The 20005-nt window shown below is 44.3% G+C and overlaps 1 protein-coding gene across 1 annotated transcript in view; it reads right to left on the reverse strand.

Annotated features, from left to right (window-relative positions):
• The window catches only part of TCERG1 (transcription elongation regulator 1), a 29827-nt gene extending 10318 nt beyond the window's left edge, over positions 1-19509 (reverse strand). The window contains 14 exon segments of the mRNA XM_027683012.1: positions 783-901; positions 1623-1712; positions 2504-2639; positions 3609-3675; positions 4469-4629; positions 5621-5709; positions 6832-6947; positions 8198-8398; positions 9630-9692; positions 13285-13527; positions 16067-16310; positions 16467-16619; positions 19269-19406; positions 19408-19509. Of these exon segments, the coding sequence (XP_027538813.1) occupies positions 783-901; positions 1623-1712; positions 2504-2639; positions 3609-3675; positions 4469-4629; positions 5621-5709; positions 6832-6947; positions 8198-8398; positions 9630-9692; positions 13285-13527; positions 16067-16310; positions 16467-16619; positions 19269-19406; positions 19408-19494 (1907 nt within the window). The 5' untranslated portion in view covers positions 19495-19509.
• Positions 19510-20005: the final 496 nt, after the last annotated feature.

Raw genomic sequence — 20005 nt, forward strand, 5'->3', positions numbered from 1 at the left:
TCCAGCCTACTACTGAGTTATTAGTCAGATCTGAAGCAATTTAAAAGTTAACATAACACCGTCACCAGATTTCCAAAACGAGTCACAGGAAAAAACTGAGCTGAAGTGAAACAAATGAGCTGTTATTTCACTGGAAAAGAATTAATGCCAGAAGAGCCAGGAGATGCTGAAAGAGGATGCTTTGGAGCTCATCTGGTGACATAAGCCCATATCTCATGACCTCTACATGAGGAAGCTGTGAAATAAACAATCCCAGAAATGAAATCTTGAATGTACTTTCACTGTCATCCCCTCGCTCTTATCACTGCAGCGGGTCTGAATCTGAGGGGTGTGTAATCATTGCTGTATTAAAGCAACCAGAACATTCTATCATATTATCATTAATATATTTTGTAACCAGAGAAACATCCCTTTATCCCCCTCCAAACCCAAGAAACCTCCCTACTACTTCTCGGAGAAGAAGGAACAGGGTTATTAAAGAAACTTGTGGTGGATCCTGAGGCCTTTCTCACAATCCAGGCAGCACGCTGCGGATTTCTTCAACTTGAAATATGTAAATCACTATAAATACGTAAATCATTAGAAATATGTAAATCATCATAAATCACAAGTTCCATTCTTTCATGGATTAGGTGAATATAAGTACATAAAAGAAGATTTCAACAGTATCTGATGATTTTTCTCCTCTTTGCCCATTTTGAACAAGGTTAATCAACCCAATACAACCCAACATCCTGCACTCTAGTAGAGCTTATGCACACAAACCACAAAGAAGCTCCTACCTTGGATTAATCTTTGCTTCTTCCATCATTTTCTTGAAATCCTCCTTGGCCTGCATTATTTTATTTTTCTTCTCCTTGCGCTCTTCCTCTGCTCGTGTTTTCACATACTGATCAAACACCTACAGAAACACCAGTCACCCACAGCAAACACCCAAACGTGACACACAGAAGCTCTAAGTAAGAGGGAGGAAAAACCCCACTTCTTTCCTTCTCTATTTCCTTTCCTCTCACCACAGAACTAACACAGACGAGGCAGAAAGAAGGGTTAGGGACTCTTTGTATCTCAATATGCAAATGATCCAAGCTGCTGCACATGCATGGTGCTGTACCTAACACATCATCTGAGACCTGGGAAGAAGTTCCTTACACATTCCAGGTAACATTTTCCTGGGTCCCATGTTTCAGACACTCAAAGCTTTCCATTTCCCTATATCCACTCGAAGAAAAGCTGCTGAAGTGAGAATTTGCTTAACAATAAAAATGCACTTTAGTCTTTCTCCCTGCCACTTTTTTTTTTAAAAAAATAGCTGGATTATTCGTTATGCCAATATTTGAAGAGATACTGATGACTCTCACCATGTCATTCAGGTTTTGGCAGCTCTCTGTACATGTACAACTCTCACTGTATTAAGGTACGAGATCTTCTGACCACAGGAAATAAAACAACTATCAACACTTTCCCTTGCTGGCTTCTTCTGTTTCCAGACAAACCCTAATCATGACAAAAATCCCTTGCAACACTGATTAGTCTGGAAGGTTTGCAGGAACAAAAGCAGATTGAAGATTCAGATAAATCTGCAGTAGCTGTGTCTGGATGGGGAGTGAATTTGACTTTTTTACCTGTTTCCTTTCTTTCGGGTTGAGCAGCAAGTAACGAGGATCAAACACGATCTTGTGCAGCTCTTTCTCCCATGTTGAAAAGGCAGAGACCTTTAATTAAAAGAAGACAAATATACAAGAGAAGTTGTATGGTTTTGCTTGAAAACTCCAAGATATCTTATGAAAAGAGGGAAACAAACTCATCCTGGAGTTTTTATCACTAGTGGATGATGGAGGCTGTCACAGAAAGCTTCAACACTAATTAGCTCTGAAAACTTCTAAATGATAATACACACTTAATTACTACTGCTGTGTGACATTAAAACCAAAAAGTACATTGGAAGAAAGCCTTGAGAGGCTGTGTTCCACAGGCAGCTGGAACCACTTCCATTTTTTAGTTACTATCAAATTTATATTCTAATAGCCTAATTTATCCATCACAATTGATTGGCATCAAGTAGGTTCCAGATTTAGTTAAATAATACCAAAAAGTCTCCCATTTAAGGATAAGACTGCACAGACTAGAGTGGAAGTTGCTGCTTTTCTCAGTAGGAACATTTCCAAAAACATTAAGGATATGTCCTTCGTGTGTCCTATTTATCTTCAATGGCAACTTCCAATTAGGTAATTACTTAACTTGGGGAAAAATTGAAAAAAAAAAAAAAATCTGTCTTGACCCCGTTTCATTTCACTTATTAAGAAATCAAAACTTTACTGTAACTGTATCTTTCTTTGAAATCTGGAACCTTGTACCAAGAGCATCCATTCATCAGAGGAAGGGTGAGATTGCTTCCTTACATAAAAACACTGCAGCTTTGGAATTCACCAAGAACTGAGACCTCACCCTGAACCTCCCTCTCTCTCTTCTCTCTCACACACACACACACACAGAGGTTTCTGACCCCTCTTTCCAGCAGCATGTCCTTGAACTGCTTCATCCGAGCCTCCAGTGGGACAATGGCTCTCTCCCGAGCAGCTTTAATCTCAGCCTCCATAGCAGCCTCCTTCTCGGAATCGATGTCTTTGATATCATCTTTCCTGAAAAAAAACCAAACATAAAGCGTAATTTGAGAAGCAAAACGCCAGCCCTGTAGGTCAAAAAACAAACCATGCCAGGACAGGATGGATACCACCCATTGCTCCACAAGAACAGGCTTACAGGCTATGAAACCCATTCTTAGACACAGATATGAATGCTTTCCTACTGAGAGCTCAGGAGCCAAGGAACTCCAAATAACTTCAGTGCCAACAGATGACTCCAAGCAATCAGAACACCCTGGCTGCCTTCAAAGGTCTTGCCAGGCGTGCAGCAGATTTTACATCAACAGCACTAATTTTTTGATCTCCTCTTCAGGGCCACAAGGCACTAAGGGAGTTTGTTCAGGCCGGGAACACCTCACAATCTTCTGGCCAAGTGAGCTGTTTGCTGATTTATGTTCACTAAGAGCAAAGGCCCCTCACCCCAAACAACAACCAGACCTTACTGCCAACAGCTCCACGACTGTCCCTAAGAGCACATGACCACAAATAACATGGTAAAACCACTCGTACAACAGCGGAAGTATATCACATATATCACTTCCAAAAGGCAACCAGACCAAAGGACCTAAACCAAATTCTTAAACCTTTATAACAGAGTGAAAATAGAGAAACCACTATGAAAATCTAAGTGGTTGGATATTCTAGCAACAAAGTCTTGTGCCCAGAAATCAACAAACAACAGAAGCAAGTTATTTAAGACAAATTGCACTCAAAATATTCCTTGGTTTCACCAATTTACACTATTTATTTCCAAAAGAGATGCTATTTCCTCTCTGCATACGTTTCAGCTATCTCAGGGAAATATCAAATACCTGAGCTGCTGAGCAGCAGAAAGCTGATGATTGTGTTCCCCAACCCTCTCAGTTCCTGTTCTGCTCTGCTGGACACAGCATACACATCTCAGGTTACAAACTTCAGTTATTTTACCTACACAGACTGGTTGGCATTGAAAAAGCAAAAACTTACTTGCGCTTTTTTATTTTAATAGGCTCATCTTCGTTTGCTTCCTCTGCAGCTTCATGCTCTTCTCTAACTGTAACAGATTTCAATAAGACTTTAGATTTTGTATTGATGAAAGGTTTGTAATTTACGAGTGAAGGCTCGTGCACAAACTGAGGACAATGTGTGCAGCAATCGTGTTCCCACAATGGGAGACACGTGGTTCTCAGTCACTTTCAGAGTTACACCAGCAGAATTTGGGGAGCAGGACTAGTGGACTTGTGATTTAAAATGACAAACACTGACCTCTTATTTCCAGGGAAAAACAACTCAGGCTAAACAGTCTAATGAAGCACATTTGGAACTCCTGATTACCCACTTGCACTTTGCTCTCCTCCAGCTACCAAAGCCACATGTCATCCCAGGACCTTTTACTAGAATTCAGGCCAGAGAGAAATCTCATCTCAGCAGCTCCTTGAATGTTCTCTGCTCTTGGCAGCTGTTTCCAAACTCTACTCTGGTTGATGGTCTCTAAGTTAACTCCTTCTGTGAAAGCCCATTCGTACATTATAATCAATCTTTTCTGGCCTCTTGCTTATAAAACGAACACATTTCCTCTTTTTAGTCAGTAAAAACTGTGGGGTTTTTCAGCCTGTTGGCATTTTACAGAACAATTAACCTTGTTAGCATCTACTTTCATCAAATGGGCTGGTTTTTTCCCCAGAGGACTCTGCAATCTGCATTCCCACCAGTCTCTTACAATGCACATTTACTCATATTTTCAGTATGTCCTTACATTTCTGTCACTTATTTAAATGTTACAAGCTATGGAAATCAACACAAAACAAGTGATAGGCTTCCTACGATGGCAACAAGATTGCTCTTACTAAGTTTTTTTCCTTCTTCCATTCCTTTTTTGTGAGGAGGTTCTTGAATGATTTTGTCCACGTCAGCTCTCCCGATGAGGTCGTCGGGTCGGTCCCACATGGACAGTCGGGTGGTGGGGTTATAGAAGAACACACGCTCATCCCCCGTCCACACCACACACCTGGGGATGGGACAGGAGGGCTCAGATTACCTTGTCTTCACTCCCTGTGTACCCATTACCATGTTCATAGAGTGAAGCACAATGGCCACACACACACACCCACCCAGGTTACACTGACTGCACAACTGCCAGACATTCCTACTGGGAGCCCCTGAACTGCTCCTTTTCTCTGCTGGCAGATTCGAAAATGCAGTAATTGAAATTTGACACTGAAAATGCAATTTTAAAAGTGCTTTTTATCAGGAGCTTTTTAAGAGGAGACTCAGCTCTTCTCTGGAAAAACGTTTTAGAGAGTGGAATCAGATTTTGGGATAAAATTACCTCATCTCTTCAACACCCCACAGACTATGAGAAAAAGCAACCTCAGGATTTTGCCAGATTTTTGTATGTGATGGGATAAAAGAACCACAGAGGCAATTTAAAGGGAGACAGTTTTAAATACCAAACATTAATAAAAAACAGCGATAGCTAAATTGCAAAAATGAAAACAATATCACTTTCCCACCAGGAAGATTTTTACCTTTGTCATGCAAACCCATAGAGATGATTTACATATATTACAGCAGGAGTCACCCTCCTGACACCACACAGGCACCTGAGCAGTTTCTAGGCTAAGTTAAAAAAAAAAAGCTTATTTTGCCAGCAGCTGCAGCTATTTGTTTCCCAAGGCACAGGTCAAGAGAAGCCCAGGATTTTTTTTTTTAGCCAGTATTTCATACCAGCTCAGGAGGAATCGGTGGCAGGTGAATGGGCTGGTATATGAAATCCTGGTAGTGGGACTGCAGGCAGTGAGTGGCACAAGTGTCAACACTGAGCACCAGGAGAACTGGCACCGTGGGAGCACTGCTGGCTGGAGGAACATGGTGCTGTTTGGGACAGCAGCACACCACATACAGGTTCTTTGCACACTATCACTCTTTCTAACCCCCCCAGCAGCCCCCCTGGTGGCTCCAGGACCAGCCCTGTCAGTCCCACGGCAGCAGCCACCTACCATGGGGTGCCTGGAATAGGGGTGGTGGCAACTGGCTTGGCCTTCTGAGCTGCCTTCTCTTCCTCTGTCATTTCTTCCTCTTTTGGCTCCTCGAGGAAAAAATAAGTTAGAGGATCAGGCAATGACAGCTGGCTAACTGTTTATTATACAGTAACTAACTTGTTCTAAACAAGCAAATGTATTTTGAAGCCATGCTGACAAGTAGCTCACAGTGACACTTTATCCACGCCCAGAACAGAAGCACTGGAATTACAACAGCAGCTGCTACTCCAAAACCTCAGTTCCATAACCTCCAAGCATTTTCTTAACTTTTGACTTCAGCAAAACCTGACTTAAATGCCTTCCTAGATCTGCATGAATCCTGGAAATCCAGGAAGGCCAGGATACAGGGGTAAGGGTGTGGTTTCTGACAAAGAAATTTTCATTTATTCTTAAAATGTGTTTATTTCAAAACGAGACACGGAGTCTGAAACAGTGAAAACCTGCAGTAACCTCTGCAGCAGAAGTAAGCTTAGGTTATTGCTACAGAACTGGCAACTACCTCAGAAGTAAATAGGGTGGAGTGGCAACAAACCCCAGACACTGAATTCTGTGCTTTTGTCTACTAAACTACATTGAAGTTCACAGAAATCAGGAAAAAAGTTTTAATTTTTATTCAAACAGCCCTTAGCACCCTTAAGTAGTATCCTGTTCAGCACAGCAAAACACCTTCCAAGGAAGAAGTTTTGTTTACTGAAAACACTACAGTACACATTCTAGGACAAGTGTTCCTAACAGCCTAAACTTAGCAGTTGCAGCACATGGAAAACATGTGAGCTTTGTGTCAAACTGTTCAAAATAATGAAGTAAAGAAACAGAAGAAGCTATTAAATATTTCAAACATTCAGGACAAGTTTCATTTTCTCTTAAAATCAGTGAGAGAACACCACGTCTATGTAACGAGCTAACTTTTGCCCCATGTTCTTACTAATTTCTTAACTTACATACTCTGTATCTTTCTTTTAAATGACCTTTTTATCTTATGTAAAAAAAATAACAGGAAAAGGAAAGGTCTGAATCCAAAAAGGAAGGCTTTCAAGATCCCCTACAGAATTTAAGAACTCAAATTACTAACCATGGCTCCTGCCAACCTGCCTAGGTCGAGATGCAGCCACAGCTGTGGGATGTGGGACTCAGTGGCCAGACTGATTACTGGGTTCAAGGTATTTTACCTCTTTTATCAGTTCCTTTATAGGTTCTTCTTTTGGCTCTTCTTCTTCTGTCTCCATCGGTAAAGGCTCCTCCGAGGGTTCTTTAATTGGCTCTTTGACCTTCTCTTCCATTTTTTCTAAATAAAGATAGACTCTTCCTGAGTATTAAGGAATCATTATAGAACCGCAACAAATTTATTTTTATTGGTATAATTTTTCAAGCACAACATCAACCCAAAACTTCTTTTGAATGTTTTCTCGCCACTTTCTGTCCCTCTTAGGCTTTGCGGTGTCCGCTTATAAAGTCATGGTTATCTCCTTGGATCTTGGATGCCAAGATCTACTTGGCACTGGAAAATGATAATACTAAAAAGCTGACTAAGGGGTACCCCAACAGGAATGCTGAAAGACCAATAAAAATATCAACTAACAGAGCAACACTGAAGACCACTTTCAGATGTTAAATGTTGTGGACAAAAAAAAAAAAAAGAAAGATCTGAGACAATTAATGCAGAATCGCCCAGGGATTGCTCTGCACTCATTTCAAAAAAGCATAAAATGCATAATCTTTTCTCAGCAAAATTGCTGTCTTAGATGTTTTCATCTCAGTAAAAAGACCTATTATTTATTCTGAATTATTAAGAAGATGGGCATTAATTGAACTAACAGTGTAAGTGTCCTGCATTTGCCTAAGCAAAGATTTCTTGCAACTAAAAATTCAGGAGAAAATAAAAGACAGAACTATTTGGATCTGTGTTCTTAGAAGACTTTATAAACTGAATAAAAGCCACAGGGTTTTTGCCCCTTCCTACTTATTTATGATACAAGAAAAATTCCCCCCCCATATGACACCCCCCACGGATCTAAAGTGCGTTTAGGTGAACACATGTCACAGAAGATGAGCGGAACACAATGTAGGGATGTGGACGGGGGGGATGATATTATTTTACTTCATATTCTAAATCTGTTTATATGTTCTTGAAGATCTGAAATTCAGGCCAATGATCTTCATTTTTTCCTGGTTTACAGCCCTTGGAATAACTGACTTTTCTCCTCCCTTTCTATCTGCAACTGGAACCTTCTCGAACACATGTGTACGGGAAGTACTCACTTTCTACTGGCACAGGAACACGCATTTACCCGAGGCACAGGATTTGGGAGCAACTCTAGAACCAAACACTCTGACAGTACAGTGGGAAACAAACTGCAACTTTCAGACTCAAGACCAACTCACATGGATACTTACAATCAGAATTTAAAAACATTCTTAAGGGAGATCAGGGATTAGAAACATTCCCGCTCGTGTTGTCAAACACAATCACTCATCCGAGCGATGTTCCCAGTACACTGCTGTAGTAAAAAAAAAAAAAAACCAAACCAAAAGTACCTTTTTCTTTCAGTTCTTGGGGTTTTTCCCATGTGGACTCCAAAGTCCTGTTGTTGTAGTAGTAAGTCTTTCCATCTGCTGTTTTGTACTCCGTCCACTCAGAGACCGCGGTGGCTCCCGCCAGCGTCGCAGGGGAGGCGGCGATGGCCACCTGTGGGTGGATCATGGGCACGATGGGGGGGGCCATGCCAGGCAGGACTCCTGGGCAAAGGGAAAGAGGGAAAAAAGGAAAAAAAAACCAAACCAGTAAGTGACAAAGCAGGACCTAACTTACCACCTTAACCCATAGAAACAGACAGAGATTGTTTTTCAAAGTTAAATTGGAAAAGCAAGGCATTGTTACCAAATTTCCTTCCTGTGCTTTGCAATCAGTAATGCCCATTCCCAGGCAAATTAGATGGTTCTTAATTTTAATTTATGTGTAATTCTGCAGAGCACAAAGCTTGTTAACTTTCAGACATTTGCTTTTATATTTCAAAATTAAGTGCTCTATTTATTAAAAAAGTCTTCATGAGATCTCTGTAGCAAATAATTGTTTTTTAAAATCTACTCCACTTCTTAATTATGCTATCACTGTAAGAGATAGTCCTATTGCTCTTAAAAAAAGGCAACAGTGCCTTGAATTTGAGCTATAGACTAAAGAGTAGAACTCTGATAAATCTTAAATACTGGTATTAATTCAGAGCCTTCAATAAAACCCGATGAGAATGAAATAGTATCAGATTGTTGGGTTTGTTTAGTACTGCAAACTGATTGAAAAAAACCCACTTTATTGAAATCCTAAAGTAAAATGGCAAGCAAATATCCAAAGATAAGAAAGCCAGAATGCTGCACTATCCTATTATCTCTCCACTCATCCCAACAAACTGGGTATAATGAACAGATTTGGAATGACAAGTTCTAGAACAACCAATTGGATAGGATTGGAACTACAGTATCATAAATTTGAGCCTTTGACATTGAAAAAGTCTTGTTTTAAATAATGGAAAAGCACACATTACACATTGCAATAATGTGTTCCAGTGAGTGACTGTTCTTAAATCCACAATTGAAATATGGAAGTTCACACTCAGACACACAGACACGCACACAACATGCGAGCACAGCCAGCCACTGCACATGTGGAGCAGGAAAACAAAAATCCACACAAGAAACTAGGAACTAAGTATGGGCATGAGAGTCACAGTCATTACAGAACTCAATGGTTACAGAAAACTGTACGGGAGTCTGGGTACAGAATAAGCTGACACTAACAGTTATTTGGGAAGTTATTTCCTGGCCAAATATGATATTTGCATTTATACTGGTTTTGAAAATAAAGTAATATATAGTCATTCAAGTGGGGAAGCAAATAAAGAAATAAAAGAAACAACCACATTCACTACCATGCCAACTTACAGACAAAACGAACTAGGATGGGTTTGGAAATTACCGGTCTTGGTGGTAGCGACTGTCTTTACATACGGGCAGCTGACTATTTGCATCATTGCTACACCTGCAAAACGGATAGGAAGCATGTTGGAAAGCTGCCATGGGATGTCAGCTACCACGGGGTGCTACGGACTTCCTGCCACAATTTGGAATGCCATTTGCAGCTGGCAGAGAGGGAGCCTCCCATTAAGAAAATGTGAATTACTTTTGCTCCAACATTTTACGCCAGATCAAATAAAAACCTAATTTTAAGCTGCAGCAACGGTCTCTGCCTACGTTAAACCAGCAGTTTAGCAAGTTATTGGGATGTCATTAAAAAGAAAAAAGGTATTTCAGCGAAGATTCAGGGGTTTAAGTTCATCCAAGGGGGAATGCAGCTCTCCTTGTAGGGCAGCACCACGGGAAAATATCCCATTACTGGGGCTGCTTCCACAGGCAGCCTCTGCTGGGACAGACCCACGGGGAGCAGCAGCACAGTGAAACTCACAGGCTTTGCTGTCCTCAGTCTGCTGCTGCACTCAGAGAGCAGGGTAAGGGTGGAAGGACAGATCTGAACTACTCAGAGCAGCGAGACAGGGTGACAGCCAAGTGCAACCCAGAGGGAAAGCTGAGGGTACGAGGGTCATTACAGAAAGGCTGCAGGTGGAAGAAAGGGGGTAAAGAGCAATAAAGCTGCAGACAGAGGTACACAAAGCTGCACTAGCACAGGGGCAGCCCAAATTTTCTTTATTTTTGATTATCAAGAATGGCACAAGCTGAAAAATACTTTAAAAGCCATAACTCGCCCTCAGAAAGGTGGCACCATGCACTGGTCTGCTCTCCAGCTCAGTAAGAAATGACACAGAAAGGCACAAAGAGAAAAGCAGCTCGTCCTCTTTGATCAGATCAAAATTCAGCAGGAAATTAGACAGGGATGAGGGGAATGCATTTCCAAAACCTCCATTTTAGGTGCGGAAGGTAACTATAGAAATTCTCTCTGGCTGGTCCAGTCTGGATGCTCAGAAACTGAAATACTCCAGAAACTTCCTCTTCAAGGGTTTCAATTCATCATTGAGGTGGAAATGCTCCAGTGGAAAGTGAAATTAAACCCCTGTGTTTATAACCAAAGTAATTTCTGGGTTTGTTCATTAGAGATACAGTGTGGAAAGCATACACAAATACTGCCAATTTATTTAAAAAGACAGGATTAGAATTGTAATGTTCTGTAGTAATAATTTCAATGAGAGAATCCCAAACTAGTTTTATTAAAAACTTATAAATTGAGACATAAAAACATTGACTCAAACAGCACTGACTGAAGTGTTCATCTAAATCAGGGGGGTGGTCATGTTGTGTACTTGACAATGGATCTGCAAATTCGTTTTGTTAAGGAAGTTACAGCATGTCTCCAACGTGGGTCAGTATAAACACCACTATCTGCAGGGTGCTGGAGTTAGGGATGCTGCAGCACAGGTAAGACTGAGCAAACACCCAAGCTGTTTCCTCTGCCGAGGTCATTCCCAAACATAAAACTGACTTAGAACATAGGAATTGAGAGAAAGCAGACTTACTTTTTAAGATCTGAGATTATGAGACATCACTAATCAACACTTCCCTTGCTCCACCTTACTGCAGTGTAAGAGAGATTAACTTTGAAATGACTAGACAGTGGCATTGTTCACCTCTGCCCCTCTAACTTCAAATCCTCTGACTGACACCACACCTAGTGCTGAACATTCCAAATATCTACAGTCTAACCTTCAGAAGCCCTTCTGACTTCACCCAATACCATCATGAAGTAATTTTGACTTCTCTTCTGTTTCTTGTTACTGTAAAAGTTTTTAAAGGTTTCCTTCTCTTTTACAGTGTTTATAAATCCTCACAACCAACTCAAGTCAGAATTAGCTGAAAGCGGACAGACTTCACTCTGTAATCAGATGAACTGACAAATCAGACCCACTACTGGAAGCAGCACTTTGCTGCCAGGTGTTCTTCCTACATGCTGTGGGTTCCACCTGAGCCCAGCTCACTGGGAAAATTCGTCAGAGCCCACACCTGTTACCAGGGAAGTTCTAAACAAAGCAATTTTCAAAAACGAGTTTCAGGAGGAGATCGATGTTCCTACTCTGCCTTTGCTCCTGTATTGCACTACTCCCAAAACTTTTTGACTGACAGCTTACAAAAAAGCCCAACCCAGGCACATACCCAGTGTCTCCATTTCCACTGGCACTCTTCTCCACTGCTCTGACCATCCCCACTTTACCTGACAGGTCACACTTGCACAGATTATATCCCTCATAGGTGTGTAAGGAGCCTTCACTCCATGCTGATCTTGCCAGTAAGGAATCAGAATTCACAGTTCAGCACGTTCAGCTGACCACCTTTAAGGCTTAACCCACTTTACTGTTCCTCCAAACCTCACAAATATGTAGGACTTCTCCCTCTACCCTTTATCCATTTCTTGTTCAGCCTTGAATATCATGTTCCATCTGTTTCCAGTCTTAAAATGAGTCCTACGCTGCAATTTCCTTTTCAGGCCAAAACAGATTAAAGTAGCTTTGCTCAGTTACTTTAAAAGACTGTTCTAAAAGCAGAGGCAGCTAAAAGCTGGTGCTCTCTTCTAGTCAGCATTTTAACTGTTTTCAGGTTTATTTCCCTTAGCAAAGGAGTGCTCTGAAGGGTTACTTTATATCCACCCAATTCAATGGAAGGTAAAGGCCTCCCTCCACCTGCACTGGGTGGCTGCATTAGGAGGACAGCAGGGAGGTCACCTCCCTCAGCTTGTATAAGAGTCAGAAACACAGTAATGACTCTCTGTCATTCTTAATCAGAAACTAAATTGGATCCAATACAACTGCAGTCTCCAATCTTCCTTTGCAACACAAAATCAACAGCTCATGGTGTATGTTTAGTGCTACTGTGCACTGAAACACATCAATTTTGTACTAGAACAGGAACTCAACTGTATCCATGCAAATGAAACATGGTGTGTAAGCACTAAGTGGCATTAGTGACCTCCTGCAGCAACTACAGAGAGCAAGTGAGCCCAACATTTTCCCAGCCTAAAATTCCTTCCTTAGGTATCTAAATATTTCATAAAAACTTAGGAAACTGATTTACCCAGAAGCATTGTGCTGCCATCTAAGATTCGTTCTCAGTGGGCTTTAAACCTAAAGCCTGTGAATAACATCCTGGCACCCTGATAGCATCCTGAATGCCTTATCATGGTCCTCAGGTCACACCTCAACACTCAGCATTGTACCTGACAGCTGCAGCCTGAGAGAACTGGGAACACCTGACATCACTGGGTCATGATTTCCATGGTAATTGTTCCTGCTCATCCATGTCCTAGTAAATATTTGCGACTTAAGGTCTAAATCAAACAAGTAAAAAAAATTATAGCAATATTGCAATTAGTAAAATATAGCGCTCAATATTCTCATTTAAACATCATATGTTTAAATGCAGCTGTTTTCTGCTAAGTATAGCAAAGAACTAGAAGTCAAAAAATTTTATGTTCTTTGTTAATTAAAAAGTCTGTCTGCTAACCCTGAATTCTTTCAGAAATACTCTGAGGAGAGGATCCAGGCAAGTTCTGTACACAGTGGACACATGAGTGCAAACAACTGACAACATGGACATGTAGCAGACAAGACAATTACAGTTTGCCAATTTACCTGGAAGTGGAATAGGCATGCCAGGAAGGGGGACACGAAATGGAGGTACCATTACTGGTGGAAAAGCAGGAATTGCTGCAGTTGGTTGAGGTACTGCATGAGGAACTGCAGGAGGCAATGTCTGTGGGACTGGCTGGGGTACAGTCTGCACAGGTGTAGCAGAAGGAGCAGAGGTTGAAACACTGACTGATGGTGTGGCAACTGAAACACCCGAACTCGGGGTCTGGTCTTGTGTGGTAGGTGCTGATAAAAAAACACAAAAGAACACCTTGTATCTTAGACACTGCAATATATTGCTGCAAACATACTGGCGCTCTGTTTCCCAGTACATAAGAGATATGCTCGGATATAACCAGCAGGAAGACACTCCTGGGCAAGAAATACTTTGCCTTCTCTGGAACATTAAATATTCACATAGAAAGTCAATTTCCAATTTCACTTTGTCCCATTCTTTACACTTAGCAAGTCTCTATAGCAGTAGCAAAGGACAAATACAGCCTGAAATGAGGTTCTACTCTGTATCCCTGTTCAGAGAAACAGAAAGGGAAGGTTACAGAGAGTTTCCCATAGCAACAGACTGTCCTGGTGTTACGTGAACACAGTTTCTGCTTTTAACAGCAGCATCTGCATGACAGCAGTCTGCCTAAAACTATGCCGGGCTGCATTCCCAGAACAGGAAAATAACAATAAAAATGTGTAAATAAGTAAGGAAAAGGAAAGTACTTTTGTTCAGCAGCTGCAAGAACTTTCTTGGTCTTCAGTGCCTCCCAGTGGGAAAACACACGACTGGCATTTAGTTCCATCATCCCTGCAGCGTGACTGAAACCAGCCCTTAACTGAGAGCAACCAACCTCACAGCATGGGCCAACAGGAATTACAGACAAGTCTGCTTAAACTTCAAATTCACTCTGCAAGATTTGGTGCAGGGAAGGAGGGAAAAAGGAAAAAAAAAAGAAACCGCACCAATTTATGGCCATATTCCAATGGGCACACCATGCACTTTTTAGCACTACCAGAAACATTCCAAATAAGATAACAGTATTAGCATATTTAAACAAAGATTTCTGATCTTTCGTTAAGCACTTCAGAAAGGGTGAAAGTTCTTAGCAGTGCCTAACATTTAGGGAAACAGAGCAGACAGTCAGTATGTGATTTGTAAGACTTAAGTCAAATCAGTACCAGGCAAGAATGAAGCTCAGCCAGAAGTCCCAGTATTTTTTACATTCTGAGAGTTATAAAATTATTTTCAATTATAAAATTTCATCACCTAGGCACAGACACCAACAGTAACAGTTCTTGAAAGCAAAGACAAAGTTTAGCAGAGAGAACAGGTAGAAGTGAAAGAGATTCTCAGCATTCGATATTAGGAAATTTAAGTTCAGAGAAGGTGTGTAAAGTGCTGTCACCAAAGCAGGATCAGCTCTCCCAAGCCTGGCATTATGTCAGAAGCTAACATTCACCTCCTACCCAAGGTTACTCGGCACAACCGTTAGGTTAAAGCAGACCATAGCTCAACAAAGCTGCCGAACACAGTACTTAGTTACCTTTCAAAATAAACAAAAGCCCTAAAATGCTTTGAGCAACACAAGTTCTTTGCTGCTCTAATGATGTGTCCTCCCACAGCCTCAATGAAAACAGAATTTGAGGGTCACCTAAATTTGACTCCTTTTCATACACAGATTCTGAAGTTTGGGCTAAATGGCGAGTTAAGCTTGATTTGTCTCCCCTGTTACAGGAAAAAGACCAATTCCAGAGACTCCAACTCTACCCCCAGCTGGAGTTTGAACAGTTCATCTCCTGCACACTCTCTGGCCTGGCTCAGTGAACACATCAGAGCCAGAGCGGCTACAACACCCAAGGCTGTCCCAGTGCTGGATCCCTGCTCAGCACCAGTGCTGCCTGTCTGTCATGCAGACAGGATGCTCTCTGATCTGCTCCCTCCCCAGCACACCTCGCTCTGGACACGGGGAGTGACCTCAACTCAGTTTGCTGCTGACACACTCACATGCAAACAGACCCACAGTACATAACACACCTCTCTGTCAAGATGCACCTGAGGCTCCTGGGTAGCACACACGGGACAAAGTGCAGTGCCAACCACACTGCTGGTGCACAGTCACGCATTATGTGCTTGCTGTGTAAATTCAGCCCCCTTCCCTCAGTTGGAAAACCCTTACAAGCAAAGGCTCAGCCCATGGAAGCAGCACTAATCTCCAGACTATTATTCAAACGTCATGAGTGAACAATAATGGCTCTAAGGACTTTCTTTTTCCTCTTTGTGCAACTCTAGAAAATAGGAACTGAGGAGGCTTAGGCAGAAGAATAATGCTAATAAAAGTAACACACCAAAGTAGCTCTATTCTGCAATCAACCAGTACTCACAGCCCAGCAGCTCTCAGAAACCCAACCTCCTACAGCAACACATGCCATGGAGAAAACCACCAGGAAACTGCTACAACTAAACTCCTACCTCAGGTCAACTTTTCTTTTGAAACACCTTTAAAAACAGTTCAGCTCTATCTAACGTCAAAAGGAAACAGATGCGTAATAGCTCTGAGATGATGTGATAACAGCAGGAGAAAAATATACAAAGACCTGAAGAACTCTTTGAGACTGGGGGGGAAAAAAAGGTTTGCATGCAAGGTCCTTCTGGATTAAACACTGTACTTTAAATTCACACTCCATGCTGAAACAACCTTCTCCTGGATACCAAGTTTTTGCTGCCATTCCCCATGCAGCACCTCCCCCCATCGCGAGGTCCGGGACACTCCTGGGTACTCACTGGAGTTGGTCTGGGACACTGAGGTGGCCGTGGTGGTGGTGGAGGTGGTGGAGGACTGTGTGCTGGAGGAGGTGGATGGCGAGGCTGCGGACGCAGGGCTGCTGGTGGTGGGGGTGGAGGCCCCCACGGCCTGGGCCTGTGCCTGGGCCGCCAGCATCGGCGTCAGCTCCGACTGCTGGATCACCTTCACCCCGTCCGGCTTCGTCCAGGCCGACTCGCGCGTCCGCGCGTTGTAGAAATACACCTGAGGGGAGAGCGGCCCCGTCACCGCAGCTCGACCACAAGCGGCCCAGCTCCTCCAGTTTTATAGCAAGGAACAGGGGGGAGCCAGGAGCGTGGCTTCAGTGCCCAACTGCGTGGCCAGGGGCTCACAGCGGGACCACCCCGGCACCCATCTCACCTTCCCGTCGGGAGTTTTGTTCTCTACCCAGATCTCCTCAGCTGGGGGCATCGCTGGTGTTCCCGGCGCGGAGACCGGTGGCATTCCTGGAGGGAACATCATACCAGGAGGTGGTGGCATGCTACCCATGGGAGGAGGCATAAATGGTGGTCTCTAAAGGCATATAATAACAATAATGATCACAATGACAACAACAATATAATTTCCAAGCAGTTTTCCTTTCTTAGAGCATCAACAGACAGTACATCGGCAGTAAGGATAACTCTGCCAGGCTTGGGAGCTTCTCTAACAATCCAGTGCTCCCAGTTCAGGGAATCTGCCTCCTGCCAACCCCCCATCCATAGCAGAACAGCTGCCAGCACTTCACTTCTGAGATGCAAGCATCAATGCATCTGAAAATGGTGACATGAAGAGAAGTGTGGTGAAAGAAAAGTCCTCTCCTGAAAAGGACAAAATATCTTAATGCAAGGAAGAAAAAGAATGGAAGAGCTGTTCCCAAATAGCTGCTGCTCGGACATCCCCACCTGTGACCCAAATACCCCACTGAACAGTCACCCAGTGACCCTCCCGGGGAAGAAATATTAAAAAAACATTAAATTATAAGTAAGGGCCCAATTTGATAGCACAGCTGAGCAGTGGGTTTCATTACAATCCACTATATTCCTCAATTTCCCATTAACTAAATTTCTAACTAGCGCCAATTAAAAGCAAAAAGATGTAATTACATGTTCATTATTGCCTCATGATAAGAAATCTCAACCTGCCCTGCATTCCACAGTTACCTGAAAGCCTCAACACCTGTCTGTAATTCAAAGTACATTCAGTTCTTTTATTCTACTTGTTTATTTGTGCTGCTTGAAATTCCCCGTGCACAACAAGTACAACAAATACTTCCCTATAAAAAGACAGTTGACAAAATTCACTGAGCTCTTTTAACTTACTCTGCAAACACCTACAACTACAGCCCTAATTACCTCTATCACTGCAGCTCTAAATGAAGTTGTGATTCAGAAGCTTTGCCCTCCAGTGACAGCCTCGAGCACCACACTCACCGGACACCCCAAGGGCTCTGCTGGGGCCAGGCCAGCACAGGACATCCCGTGGCACAGGGAGGGGGTGGCTCAGTGCCAGGCTGCACACACAGGCCCTGAGCCGCACCCCTGCACTCAGAACTGGAGCTGTGCCCCTGGCAGCTGCCAGTGCTGCCATGTCCTTGGCTTCTGTCTGCATTTGGCTTCTGTTGGAAGCTTCCCTGAGATCCAAGTTTCTGCTCCAAGAGCAGTATTTTAAACTGCTCTTTAAATCCATGTACCAAACCAGAAACAGTTATTTGTGTTAAACACTACTATAAAGGAAGCCAAGAGCGTATGGACAGCCTTCTGTACAAATACATGAACCCCTCAAGGCAACTCCAGCCTGCCTTCTCCTCCCTTGTTCCTCCCCCCATCTCCTGCACCTGCCACACAGCGAGCTTTCCTGCTCTACAACCTGTGTGAAGGATACAGTGAAGCTCACTTTTCACCTACTGCTGCTGCTTTCCCCAAAGCAGGAGTCACACCATGAGGGCAGTTGGTGCCTGGTGCATAGCCAGGGCCTCAGCACGTCCTGAGCCCTGCTCCGAGCACAGCTTCCCCATTCCCACCATGAACCCCTCACCTCAGTGCGGAGCAGAGCACGGTGCTGGCACAGCCTGGGACACCCAGCTGTGCCTGGCACTGGTGAGGAGCTGTGGAGCTCCCAGCCTGGCACAACCAACCAGCCCCGTGTGACACTGGGAGCAGCAGCACCCTCAGGATGTAAATCAAACACAGAAATCCTAGAGATACCAGCAGCCGGGCCTGGGATCCAAAGTAACTCTGGCTGGTTCTTCAAACTGCAATTACAAGTAGTGGATTTAATCCATTATTTACAGCACGTGGTAGCATTGAGCTCCTCAGCCCACAGAGCACTTACACTGCCCTAATGGCACCGCACCCCCACAAGGCAAATAAACAACAGCACTGCACCCCACAAGGCAATTAAAATAATCCATTTTTCACTCACAAAGGTCTTGTCCCTTCCAAAATGTCCAGGTCTCTGAAAAGTAGACAAAAGACCTTAAACCATCCATCGGTTTAGCATTGCCTCGAGGAGCTGTGCAGCAGCTCATTTGCATACCACAGGTATGCAGTGGTAAATAACACCACATCTGAGCCTTGTGCTCTGTCCTGCCCCACTGTTTCCATCACCCATTTTAATGTCCCTTTTTGTACTATTGCCACAGAATCACACAATCACTGAGGTTGGAAAGGAGCTCCAAGATCATTGAGTCCAACCTGTGACTGATCCCCACCTTGACACCCAGACCAGAGCACTGAGTGCCACGTCCTGTTGTTCCCTGAACACCTCCAGGGACAGTGACTCCACCACCTCCCTGGGCAGCCCTTTCCAATGTCTGACAGCCTTTTCCATGAAGAAACTCTTCCTGATGTCCAACCTGAATTTCCCTGGCACAGCTTGAGGCCATTTCCTCTTGTCCTGTCCCTTGTTCCCTGGGAGCAGAGCCCGACCCCCACCTGGCTCCACCCTCCTGTCAGGGAGTTGCAGAGAGCAAGAAGGTCCCCCCTGATCCTCCTTTTCTCCAGGATGCTGCTGGTGCTACAGACCCTTCCCCAGCTCCATTCCCTTCTCTGGACACACTTCAGCCCCTCAATGTCCTTCCTGAATTGAGTGGCCCAGAACTGGACATTTCCACGTGTGAAAACAAACAGGACTAATCCCTAAATCCCACTTAACCCGTCCAGGAGAACCCCCGTTCCTTACCTGTAGATGCGGAGGCCCCATGGGCGGGGGGATCCCCCCCGGCGGCGGCATCGGGGGCATGCTGGGGTCGAAGGGGGGGCGGCCGAAGGGGGGCCGGGGGGGCGGAGGGGGTCCCCGCATCATCCCGAAGGGGGGGGGGCGGCCGCAGGAGGGGCGGGGGGCCCCGCAGCACCGCGCTGGGCGGGGGCGCGGGGCCGCGGAACCGCAGCGCCTGCTGCTGAGCCATCCTGGGGAGAGACAGAGAGGGATACAGGGAACACGGGTCACTGCCGATCGCTGCTGGGCTGCGGGAAAACCAGTGGTGACCGTGAACAGCGAGAAACACCGACAGACACAAAAATCGGTGTGAAAAAACCGCCAAGTTTGAGCGGGTAAAGCTAAGCTTGCAACTACTTTAAGAGATTCCTCTCCTTCGCAACTCAAGGTTATTAGTCCCCAACTGTTAGTTTCTACTCGTGGGAACAGATACCCAGAGGTGGGATGGGGCAGGCAGGTGCTGGGAAGCGCATCCCGACCTGCCAGAGCTCCTTCAACACGCCCTGCTGGTCCGTCCCGGGGCCCTCCGGCCGTGCCCGGGGCGGGGTCGGTTCTGCCGCTCCAGGGGCTCCCGTGTCCCCCGCGGACGGGACCCGCGGCAGGGCCCGGCCCCTGAGCACTCGAGACAGGAAACACCGTCACCTCAGGGACCGGCCAGCGCTGCCCCTGAGGAGCACTCCCACTGCCCAAAAGCAGCGCGG

This window comes from Neopelma chrysocephalum, unplaced genomic scaffold, assembly GCF_003984885.1.
Source record: "Neopelma chrysocephalum unplaced genomic scaffold, ASM398488v2 Primary Assembly neopelma1_63, whole genome shotgun sequence".
Classification (NCBI taxonomy): Eukaryota; Metazoa; Chordata; class Aves; order Passeriformes; family Pipridae; genus Neopelma; species Neopelma chrysocephalum.